This window comes from Ananas comosus, linkage group 12 (assembly GCF_001540865.1).
Source record: "Ananas comosus cultivar F153 linkage group 12, ASM154086v1, whole genome shotgun sequence".
Taxonomy (NCBI): Eukaryota; Viridiplantae; Streptophyta; class Magnoliopsida; order Poales; family Bromeliaceae; genus Ananas; species Ananas comosus.
Window position 1 is genome coordinate 3,730,583 of NC_033632.1, and position 13,095 is coordinate 3,743,677.

The 13,095-nt window shown below is 35.7% G+C and overlaps 1 protein-coding gene across 1 annotated transcript; it reads right to left on the reverse strand.

Annotated features, from left to right (window-relative positions):
* On the reverse strand, nucleotides 1,006-8,532 carry LOC109717937 (GABA transporter 1-like). Its single transcript, XM_020243901.1, has 7 exons — nucleotides 8,152-8,532; nucleotides 5,298-5,420; nucleotides 4,228-4,322; nucleotides 3,778-3,964; nucleotides 3,154-3,284; nucleotides 2,245-2,460; nucleotides 1,006-1,629 (listed from the first exon to the last, which is right to left on the reverse strand). The coding sequence occupies exons 1-7, from the start codon at nucleotides 8,363-8,365 to the stop codon at nucleotides 1,234-1,236; spliced, it is 1,362 nt and encodes a 453-aa protein (XP_020099490.1). The 5' UTR covers nucleotides 8,366-8,532; the 3' UTR covers nucleotides 1,006-1,233.

A 13,095-nucleotide genomic window follows, 5' to 3' on the forward strand; every position in this document is an offset into this window, starting at 1 on the left:
ATTTTTCGGTTCCAAACTCTGTTACAGTTACATATATAGGTTTCGTTTGGGATTGTAAGAAAGTTGCGTAACGTGTGGTAAAAATAACATAAAAAAATATTATGTTTGTTTCTATACGTAATATAGCGTTTCGCATATTACGATGAGTCGGTTATAATATATTTTCTATGATTCCATCAAAAAATATAAAAATATATTTCTAATGTGCTTTTATTTAAATTTTATTTTATCTAATAGCGTCAGATAGATTTTAATACCAAACTAAATCATAATCTTAAATAAAAAAAAATAATGCTATAAGAATGAATTTTACACAGAAAAAAAAAGAAGTGATTTTCATAAGAAATGTAAAGCATCGTACGGTCAAAATTATAACATTGTTATATTTTGGGGAGAAAAAAAAAAAGGACGAGTAACAAACTCCCACGTGGCGGGCCCCTTCGAGTCCGCCGAGGACAACTCGTCAAATCACGTGGGGAATTATATTGTGGGGCCCACGGAGAAGTGTTACTTGACGTGGCGGTGCAGGAGTGGACGTCTTGCCACGTGGACAGCTCGCATTACCTCTTTGTTTGGGAAAAAGGAAAATGATCGACTCCGATTGTTGCTTCGAACGGCGCAACAAAAAAGAATAAGGTCACGTGCGCGGGTGCCTCTAGAAGGATTTTTTTTCTTAAGAAGCAGTTAAAATGGACAAGTTCCACAGAAAAATAGTTTAAATTAATATATCAATGCTAGAATAATTTAAATTAAAATAGTCGTCGAGAAGGGGGAAACAAGAAATGACAAAGGTGGGAGGCATATTCACAGTTGCTTGACGGCTTCGTTTGGGATTGCAGAAAAATTACATTACGTGAGATGAGAAACGATGATGAAAAAATATTCTGTTTGTTTTTGTATATAATATTGCGTTTCACCTATTGCGATTAATCGATTATGATATATATTCTATGGTCTCATCAGATAACGCAGAAGTATATTTCTATATATCTTTTTTCAATTTCATTCTTTCTAATAGCGTTAGATAGACTTCAATACCAAACTAAGCCCACATCGCGGCGTGTAGCCATTGCGGGGTTCACAATATCCCTAAGCACTGCGCGATTCGTTCATTGCGCGGTCGCACGCGTGCACACAGAAAAAGAGAAATGTGTAATACATCACGTTCATGGAAGAATAACAGATGAAAAACTACAAGTTATCAAGTAAAAGGAGATCAATATTCAACGATCATCACATGTCATGAAAGAACTTATAGGTCTTCACATCGAGAACGATCGATCTCACCGCTCCGACACAACCCAAGACCGCGACTATCGAGAACCAAGTAGCGAGGGCGAGGTTGACCACCTTCACCAAAAGATGCACTCTTTGGCTGCGTTGCGTTTTCCTGGATTTTAAGAAGGCTAGAGCCGGGAGCACGAAGTCGAGAGGGGTGAACCCGATTGCTCCGCATATCGATACGAAGTCTCCAAAGAAGGGCATTGCGGCCGCAACGAGAGTGACGAGAACCATATAAGTTGAAGTGAATGCAAGCCTAAGTATAGAACTCGAGAAGCGCTTCTTATAGATCGGTTTGTCCGTGAGAAGCCATTCCTCAAAGTATGCGTAGGTCGGCCTGCAGTATATCTGAAAACAAGCAGCAGTTTTATCAGAGCATATATAGAATTTTGTATATGCTCTCCTCGAAGTATATTTATATGAACTGCAAAGGCGAAGTAGATTAAACGACATTTAACGAACTGTTAACGGGTATTAAATTGTAGGTAGGCCGATCGCATTCTGTTTTTTAAGTTTTTATGTTCATATTATTTTACTGTCGAATTACGACAAGTTGTGTAAAGGTACATTTATGCAATCATAGGCTACGTTTGGGGACATCGATGCAAATGTTAGATTCGCATGGTTATAAACACAAATATGTGTATCATTTTAAGGGGGGTATATATCTGAAGTTTCTAAACAGTATGGTGTTTGTAAAGCATTATTACAAGAATTGATGTTCTTATTTCGAAAAGATCAAAAAGAGAGCCTTAGGAAAATGTTCGCATTACCCCTAACATCAATAAAGTGAATGAGAAGCATTCTAGATGACAGTAGGTGGAACTAAGGATGCAACTGCGAATCGTAGGAAATCCTTGAGTGAGAAGTTCAGGAACTAAGTGACAATATCGTGAAATTACAGGGACTATCCACATGTTTCATCTACAGATTAAGTAGGTTCATAAAAGCGTAAAATGATACCTGGAAGCATCCTGTTATCTGAATTACAGCAAAGACATTCGCCATTACTGTTGTCCATCCCGGTCTAGTGAGCGAGGATAGTATGTAGGGCTCGACTTGGGATCCGAATGCCCAATAACCAATAAAAGCCAATTGCCAATAGCTCAAAACAATAATTCCATACGCGGCCGACACGCCCTTGTACATGTTCTTCTTTGCCGGTTCCTTCACGGTGCTCTAGTTATTGAATTGAAATGTATTAACAAAAGCAGATTTAGGATATAGTGGACCTCAGTTGAGATCAGTTTGATATTAATGTACAAATATTTACATGTATACCCTGTCAGATAGTTGGCGCTAACTTTTAATCCCAAAAGCTCGAGCTGTTAGAAATACGCAACCAATTCACTTACAGCGTACAGACACAGCGCCTACGGGTCTCGATTGTGACTCAGCCCAACCAACCTCACGCCACTTCGAACATGACTTGGCCAAACCCAACCTCACGCCATTTCGAACGTGACTTGGTCCATCCTAGCCTCCCGCCACAAGGCAGAATGCTGACCCCTTTAAGCCAACATATCCTTGCAAAATTATGTATAAACATATCTCGACTTTCAGGTATGCACTTAAAGAACTTAAATTATTACATGTCGATTACACCCTTGTATTAACAACTAATTATGCCAATCTTCAAAATAGCTTTTTCTATGGGAAACTACAGTTTCGAGCGCTGCGAACAAGATTTGAGATTTTGAAGATGATTTTGTAGATATATATTGGTAAAAGCCCCAATTTTCTTGGTTGCGAAAAATTTTATATTCGTGTGACAGTAAAGAGATCCATACGAATACAAGCAAAAGATATACTCAACACCACAACCGAAAGAAAGTGATTTGTGACAATCTTGATGAAAAAAAATTGCAGCACCTGAATTTCTGGGAGCATCGCATCTCCAAATGAGAACGCAATCGTCCCTAACGCATTAAATGCTTTAAACACCTTAGTTGCAATGCTCCCTTGTAACCTATAGTTAACCGAGCTCCGATCAATCTTCTTTCCTACATGAAAACAAATATTTCCATTCGTCATGACAAAGAACCACTGGATAGCCTGTTTTTTTTTTTCTCTTTTTACGTTTTCCTTTTTTTTTTTTTGTCATTTGGTTCTTCGCATTAACCTTTACAAATATGGAACAAGTTGTAAGAACCCAAAACAGAGCTAAATGAATCAATGGGGTTTGTACAGATGATCCCAAATATCTGGGATAAACTGTTTTTGCTACTATTATATAGGAGGAAGAAACTCAAAGAAAACTATTACATAATAGAACAAAATCTGAGGAGGGAAACATCATAAACATAATGTATACTGCTCATTACTATCTGCACCAATATGATATGATGTCTAAGGATTTTGCAGGCTACTAGTGTAAAATCTTTGTAAACAGACCAAGTATTAAAGAGGAAATGTTCCATCCATAAAGCAAACGAAAAACAAATTACTAAGTACATAAATTTGGGAAGAAAAAGAGAGTAAAAATGATGCAATTACCATCATAAATGGTTACGCCAATGGTTGTGCCAGCGAATCCTATGGTGCTAAAAGTACAGATGGCATTCACCCACCGTAAAGAGTGGATATCAGGGAGCTGCGATAAGAGTAGCTCGAAGGCACCAAAGAACATAATGGAGTGTTGTAATGTTAACTTGCCATCACTGTGATAGTACTTGTAAACTGCCTGTTAAAAATAATAAAAACATATTGACATACACATACTGATTTACACACCCATACTTAGTTATCTATGTATATATATACCCCCGTGAAATCTGAATTTCATATATGCTCTGCAAAAACTTAAACTTCTTACATATATAACCTCGCACACATAATGTATATGCTGTGCAAAAAGCGTACTTTCGCAGGAAATTGTCCTCGAGGGGTAAATATGATTGTTTAGAATTTACGGAAACATATACACAAGCTACTTAAAATACATACTTTAAGACTGCTGCCAGCAGCAATCTGGATTGCAATGTTATTACCCAACGAAGCCACTTGCTGAAATAGAGTTACGGCCCAATAACCGCACAGACCTTCCAAAAAAAAGGGGAAAAAAAGGTAAATACAAGTGAGAGATGCAAATTACGTAATGAACCTTGGTTCAATATCTAAAATGCCTCATGAGTCCAAAGTAAGAGTAATCTACAGAACACATATGGTCTATAATATTGTACAGAGAAGGAGCTTCTACTATTTGCAACTGATTAAGCAAACAATAACTCACACTTTAAATCAGAAGATACTAAATGAGTTAGAAAAATATTTTCTTGGAATTTTCCCTTCACAATTGAGTTAAACAAGAAAAAAAACTCATGCGAATTGACAGTGAATCCCATATTGTGCTTTCGCTTAATCTGTTCTTTCAGTCACTTCTTTTGCCACTATTCCCTTCAACTAGCCTTTGATTTCGCATAGAATACCAAATACTTTCCTTTTTCACCGAACATTAATAAAACTTATGCATGCTATAGCAACTATTTACTTATTCTGCATGCTATAGCAACTATTTACTTATTCTGCATGCTGATTAACAAATAATGCTGCTTCAAACAAAAAACTTAGTAAATAATGAATAAGTATATACCATCCCTTTTTTTCGAGAAATGCTATACAAAGTTGACAACTCTTTGATCAAGGTAAGTTCGTAACACAGTTAAAGCAAGGATTTAAGTGGCTATTGGCACGGCCGTATCTACCGGACCGTATCGTGCCAATAAGATATCAGTATGATACAGCCCCCGTACTGATGGCACAACTCAAAACACTTTATTCTTCAAATTAGTAAATAATTTTCTCAATAAAGTTCAAAAGATTTGGTAAAGATAATAATAAACCGTTAGATTATTTTGTTGCTAAAGAAAATAAATATTTCATGCCATTATATATCGGCACACATGTATTTTTTGTGACCGGCATGCATGCCGTATCGTGCCGGCAAGTTTTTGGCACGACCTCATGCCACGGCACTTAAATCCATGGCTAAAAGATTAAAAAAAGCTAGTTCTAACCAAATAAACTTTTTGCAAGTAGGCGATATGTGGTGTGCTTCTTTCCATTCCATTCCCATAATGAGGCAATCAATAAACTGGAATACCATGTGGCTAATGTTCCTCCCACCAAGCTGCAAACACCTAAATACCAAGTGAAAGAATCAAACATCAGCATCTGCTAAAGAAGAATACTGGAAACCCTAATTTAACAAAGTAATAATGTAAATAATAAAATGAGACTACGTTAATATTAAAATGAGCAAGCTCTTGAGGAAATCTATCTCAAAAACATATATTTCTAAGGAAAAACAACAAGATTTACCTCAAGAAATTCTAAAGCAACATTTTATGTTATTCAATTCAGAGTAGAGAATTTAATTTTAATTAGTTAGGATTTAATATCAGAAGCTGTATCACAGCTATGCATTCAACAGAACCAACTTTCGCTTCTCAATGAAAATATTACTACGAATCAGAGCTTTTTGCTGGTCTTTTACTTGCTTTCTATGCCTAACAACTGAAATAGCAAATCAGGCTACTTCTTAAACCGATCAAGCAGGGGTAACATAACAATTTAGCATTGTGTTGGAATTGCATGTAGTATAGGATGTTCAAATATATGTATATCGCTATACACAATAATTAACAAAGAACAAATGGAACACACAAATAGGTAGCTAAAAAATGGTGCATTGATGCAGACGAAACATAAATGGCATAATACAAAACAAGGACTTAAATTTGCCTCGAAACTGACTCGGAAAAGCTCACATCGAATAAACATTTCAACCGTCGTAGGATATTTTGGGTATTTAGTATAAGGATTTTATAGTACACTTACCTTTATAATAATCATCGGAAAGAGCATTTCCCATTAATCTTGGTCTAATAATTAGAAGCTATTTCTAAATCCTTCCTGATGATTGCTACCTCATATAATCAATTCATCATAAAATTTCTTTTAAATTTTACTACAATTTTATATTGTTGCAATCATGTTGCTAATCGAAAATGTAACACTTTCACATCATTATTGCAACTTCTTTTAAAATACCGAGAGCTTGCAAATAATAATATTGAAGAACAATAAGAGCTTAATTTCGTACAATTGCTGCTTACTCTGAATGTAAGAACACCTGAAAACCTAAAACCCTAGCATAGATTGCAACAATTCCACAAGAAACAAAACAAAAATAGAGATTTAGGTTTAAATGGTCAAAAAGTAAAGAGGAAAAAAACAATTTTTACTGCATAAAATTATTATAAAAATAAAAATAATTGAATCATTTAATTGCCTCACTGATAATTCTAAATCGAATTCAAATCTCCTGATAAATTAAAAAAAAAAAATCAAATTAACAAATCGGAGCAAACCTGACGAAGTAATTAACCCCTAGGTGAGAGTGGATTCGATCGAATGCTATAAGAAGGGAACATCGAATTAAGCGAAAGGGAATTGAGGAAATTAAGAGTGAAAAAAAGAAGAGTTGGCTCTAGAGTTCGAAGTTAGGGCTTGAGAACCAGGGGGAAGAGAGAGAGAGAAAGAGAGAGAGAGAGAGAGAGAGGAAAGGAAATTTAGGTAGAACTCGGTGGCGAAACAATGTAACTGCCGACTTCAGTTTATTAGGTCGGCAGGGTCGCGTAGTGTAATTCAAGTAGAATTCGGAGGCTTTTTTATAAAATGACCCTCCAGAAACTCAAAATTGGCAAAATGACCCTGCCAAAATTTTATTTGTAAAACTAACCCTTCTTTCGCCACGTGGGCACCACGTCAGGATTTCTCACAAAGACGGTGAATCGTTTACCGTCTTTGTAATATTTGTTGTGAAGGCGGTGAACCATTCACCGCCTTTGTGAAAGTGGTGAACCATTCACCGTCTTTAGTGCAAAATTTTCCTTTCCGTCCTTTCAAGTCCGTCGTTCCTGTGCCCTCGAGAAGACGGGGAACGATTCACCGTCTTCTCCCGCCTTATGAAGACGGTGAACGATTCACCGTCTTATCAAGGACACCATACTCTGGACTTGAAAAGATTTGCGCATCAGAGTAGGGATTTGTACTAAAGATGGTGAATGACTCACCACCTTATGAAGGCGGTGAACCATTCACCGCCTTCACAATAAATATAACAAAGACGGTGAACGATTCATCGTCTTTTTGAGAAATCCCTAACGTAGCGCCCACGTGGCGAAAGGAGGGTTAGTTTTACAAATAAAATTTTGGTAGAATTATTTTGCCAAATTCGAATTTATAGAGGGTCATTTTATAAAAAAGCCCGAATTCGGTGACGAAACATGTTGAGTTGCCGTATTCACTAGGTGGCGGAACAATAAGTCTGCCGACTTTAGTTTACGAGCTCTGCGGGCTCAGGTGGAGGAAGTCAAGTTGAAGTCGTTGACGAGACATGTTGAGTTGCCGTATTCAGTAGAGAAAGACGGTTTATTTAACATAGCTTCTTCTTCTTCTTTTTTGACCTTTTACACAGGCGGCAAACATTTCTTTAGATATTTATTATTTTACTTACAATAGCTAATAATCTCATAAAACGTTTATACAACTTAAACTCATTTATTTCCATCATTTGTTCTAGCAACACCTAAAGACTAATGCACTGTTTATTATAATTGGAGATGTATACAATTAAAAATTCAGCAATACAAAAAGTATTTGTTTTATTTGGTTTAGTACAGCAGAATTTGTTGGAAGATATATATACAATTCTACTTTTTTCTTTTTGTTTAATCATTTTGATTCAATTCTTCGCCAACTAACAACTGCTGCAGCAGTTGCAATTGTATTTTTATATAATTATAATTACTATAGCAGTTGAATTCAAATGCATCGGTACATCTATGTATAATAGATATTACATACCGATGGGCCAGCCAAGGGAGGCGAGGGCGAAGGGGAGGGGGGCGTAGGCCGCCGGCGTGGCGATGGTGGTCGCCACGTGGAACGCCGCGTGCCTCCACGTCCCCCTCCCTCCCGCCGCCACGTCGGACTCCTCCTCCTCCGCCGTCACCATGCCATCCTCCCCTGGCGGCGGCGGCGACGGCGACGGCGGGCCCCGCCGGTTCCCACCTCTCATGTGTCTAATATATATCTCTCTCGACAGATAATGAGCGATGGGCGCTGGAGTTAGTCCGTTTTCCTTGCCTCTCCTTCTATGGATGCGGAGGGAATAGAAAAAGAAAAGAAAGGGGTGTGAAGTCTGACTTTTGTCGCGACTGGCTTCCTTCGTCTTAGGACGGCACAACGACAGACAGCAGTGGCAGACGGAAAAAATATGCCAGAAACCAACTCAATTTCTTAAAGACATGAAAAGGTCAAAAGATGGATATTTCCCACAAACTATGAGACTGAGGATACTTTAATTCTCAAATTTTAATTTATTATAATTTTTAATTTAAATTTTTTAAAATTATTATATTTAAATTCTATAATTTAATTTTGTTGATTAGATATTAATATATCATTAATATAGAGATGATATAATAGTAGTGTGATTAATAATGTGCCATAATTAAGATGTCATATTGTTTTTTCTATTAATGATATGTTAAAATTTAGTCAACTAAGTTGGATTGTTAGACTTGATGTTAAGAATATGCCTTTTTTTGAACTTGAGTTGAGTCAAATTAATTAACCCATTAAGTTGGTTCACGAAAGATGGTATAGACTAGGTCCATGGATTACATCAAATTGATTTTAAGTTTATCTTATTGGTGTAAGATTTGTGTTTATCTACACGTGTCCTCTCCTAGTCTAATTAGGATTGTTGACTTGTTGACCGCACCTATATATATACATGTATGCCTATGCAACCGGTGTAGAGGCGTTATGTGTGAGAAAATTAATTAGCATCGGGCTAATTAATTCACAAGCTTCCGGAGGCGTACGGCAGCAAGGAAGGGGAGTCGAGTAGTAAGCCAATATTAATTAGAGAAACTAATTAATTAAGGTGGCTCCGTCCGTACGGTTAGAGAAGAAGCACCGCGTCTTTGCATGCGACGTCGGATCGGAGTCGACAGCAGGAGCGACGGTTCTCGACTAATTGCCTGAGCGGTTCGGATTCTTCGAAGCAACGGCATAAAGGAATTTGGTCAGAGTTTCTATACTTCTCTAATTTGGTCTTATCGGTTTTACGAAAAGCTTTTTCGGCATTTTCTTAGAGTTTTCGTTGGAACAAGAGAAATGTGGGATTCACCATAAGGCTCTTGGTTTTTATCCGGAGAAGACATAAGGTGTAAGGTTGTAGTTCTATTTCTTCATATAGTGAAATACAACTCTCTCGCTCTCTCCGTGGACGCAGGTAATTGTCGAACCACGTAAATCTTGGTTTCTCCTTTCTGCATTTATTTCTTTTACCGTTCGTTCGGTGTTTTCTCTATTTTTCATGCATTTTTATTGGTAGCACATGACGGACGATCCATCCGGTTCCCAACGCTTGATTGCATTAGTTCTGAAAATTCGGGTCAGAATTAAACTACAATAAATTAAAATTAGGGGGGCTAAAGTGTCACGTGTCCCATAGTTTGAAGACCAAACGTGTAATTTATTCTTTTTTTTTTAGAGAAAGGTAGCATGCTACCCATTTCGTTTAGGGCATGTTTGTTTCAACGTAAGTAGACTTGGGGTGGAAGTGGACTTTAAGTTGAAGTGGAGTTGGGGTGAAAATTAGTTCACTTATGCTGTTTATTTTTAACTGTGGAAGTACAGTTCTGCGATTTCTGTTGTTTGTTTGGTAGGAAGTAGATGACGTAAAAAGTGTAGCTCTCCACCCCCGATATACTTTCCTCTAAAGTGATATCATTGTCTATTTTGTAACTTACAGTGAATAATAAATTATAATAAATAAAATTAATATAATTATATATGTATATAATTATATATATGTATAATTATAAAATAAAATTTTAAAAAATTATATTATTTGTTTGCATATAAATTATAATAATGCAACAAATAAAATTCTAAAGTTAAACAATTATTAACATTTAACAAATTCATTTTTCATCATTTTCTAAATATACAAATTAAACAAAAAATATATTAAAGCTTACCTAATCAAATTTGATCATATTTTAGAAGAGATAACCCTAACACATTAATCCATTCTTACATTTTTTTTCACTTCACCGGAATTGACTTCGCCCCATGGGAGGGCGAAGTCAAGTTCATTATTTTAGGTGAACTGGACTTTCGGACGTAATAAAATAACAGTGAACCAAACAGCGGAAGTGGTCAGTTTTCACCGAAAATCACTTCCCCCGTCCCACTTCCACCCCACTTTCCTCGAAACAAACAGGCCCTTATTTCATTTAGAAATAAACTTAGCTGGAAATGTGAATCAATTATGATTCGAACTTGAATCTCCGGTACCAACCACCAAGCCCTTTTGCCACTTGCGCTAGGAATGATCGGTCGTGCAATTTATTCTTAAACTTTCGGTTCTCAAATTATGTGGTGCGTGATATTTTAGTACTTGAATTTTAATTTATTATAATTTTTAACTTAAACTTTTTAAATTTTTACAATTAAGTCCCACAACTCAATTTAGTTAACTACATATTTAGTAACAAACTATTGATATGGAAGTATTGTAATTGATGATGCGAAAGTAATTAAAATGCTAGTCACTTCTGCACTTCTACATTAATAATTTGTTAAAATTTAGTAAACGGAATTGTATTGTGAAATTTGATTACAACAATTTAAAAAGTTCAAATTAAAAATTAGAATTAATTAAAGTTTGAAAACAAAAAAATATAATTTATTGTAAAGCCGAGGGGATTCGCGCGGGCAGACAGAAAAAGTTAAGGGAAAAAAAATAGAAAACATAAATTTATGCCATTACATACCAAAAGGAATGTTTGGAACTTTGAATCTCTCGAAACTGGGAGGAACTAGCTAGAACTTGTTATGTTATATAAATGATCGAGCTAATGAAAACTAATCAAAAAAAAAAAATTTATATTGATATACTAATATATGCAGCATGAGCGAACACATTTGCAATAACAGAAAATAGTCAAGGCAAATTTTTTTGGCCAATTTGCATAAAAATATCTACCAGCTTTGCGTTTTTATAAAAATGGATCATTATTTTAGATTTTGCATCCGAATTTTTAGTAAATTGAACAAAATACTTTTGTTCCTTTTTCTCTCTTCTTTTGTTTGCTCGTTCATTCTTCTCCTTTTGCAGTCGGTTCGTCTCCCTCTTTGTTGTTTCTTCCTCTCATTTTCCTCCTGCTTCCTCTTCTTTCATCTTTTCTACTGCCTCCATATCGATGTCACGCTCCACTCTGTTATCTCACCCACACCTCAGCTGATGCTGGTTCGGATATGGTATAGATCGTGGAGGTTAGATTGTGGTGGAGCGCATGACCACAGACGGTGAAGAGGGAGCTTCGGGATTTGCGGACGACAGAGAGGAAGAGTGCGTTGGACGGTGGCGATGGCTGCAACAGAGTGCGAGGGACCTGCATGATAGTGAAAAAGGATGCAGAGGGTAGGAGAAATTAAAAAAAAGGCATTAAAAATTAAAAATAATGAAAACATATTTTTTTTTCTTGGAAAGATCATTATGCATCGTGGCTACCACAGGAAAGACTAAGAAACAAAGAAGAAAAAAAAAAATGATGAAGTTGTATTGTTTGAGGTGAAACTTGCACTTTTGAGGTGAAAATTATACTATTTGAAATAAAAGTTATATTGTTTGAGAGAAAAGTTGCACTTTTGAGTCAAATATTTATATTGTTTGGGACGAAATTTTCACTCTTTCATATAAAAATTACACTATTTGAAATTATTTGAGACTAAGTTACAATACATAAAACAGAAGTTACACTCCTTTAAGCGAATGTTGCACTATTTAAAATTATTGAGGCATAATAACACAATGCTTTCCAAAAAAACACATTGGTGGCACAATAATAACATAGTGCTTTCATGCTTAAAATTTCCAACCACAGCAATATAGGAAATTGCGGCAAACTGAGGGCCCAAAAGGCACAAAAATCACAAAAATATGGAGCAAATCGAAGAGAAGAGTGAAAACGTAGACACTCCTATTTATAACAAATCAGGCATCCTAATGAGAAGGAAAGCGAACACTTTAAGGAGAAGAACGAAGAGAGAAAACCATAGGGTCAAATCAGGAGCCTGTATAGCCTGTCAGGCCCCGTCACATCCTCCCAGTCATCTACATTAGCGGCCATGTTTCACGCCGGCTCGGCGAGTTGCAGTAGGGCATGTCGACATTCGAGAATAGGCCCACCATCCTAGGCAACAAAGAACACCACAGAAAAACCTAAGGTAGCGCTTGGTTGGGGAACAAGGGGGGAATAAGCCCTTGTTCCCCCCTTTTTTCCCAAACGGTATCTTTGGCTCCCGGGAACAGTAGTTCCCGGGAATCTGGAACTAGCTGGTATAAGACTGGAACTGCTGTTCCATCCGTTTTTTGGAACAAGCTTGTTCATTGATGAGAACATGATTAATTAAAATCTAAATTTAATTTTAATGGCAGTAAATTATTAATTAATCTAATTAATATATTTAAATTATTATTTATTACTTAAATAATAAAATAATTAATTAATTTATTATTTATAATTAATTATTAATAATTAGATAATTATTATTATTAATTATTATTTATAATTAATTATTAATAATTAATATAATTATTAATTTTTATTAATAATTATTAATAATTATTATTGTTAATGATATCGATATTATTATTAATATATTATTTATAATTAATAATTAATATTATATTATTATTTATTAATAATTAATTAATTATTATTATTC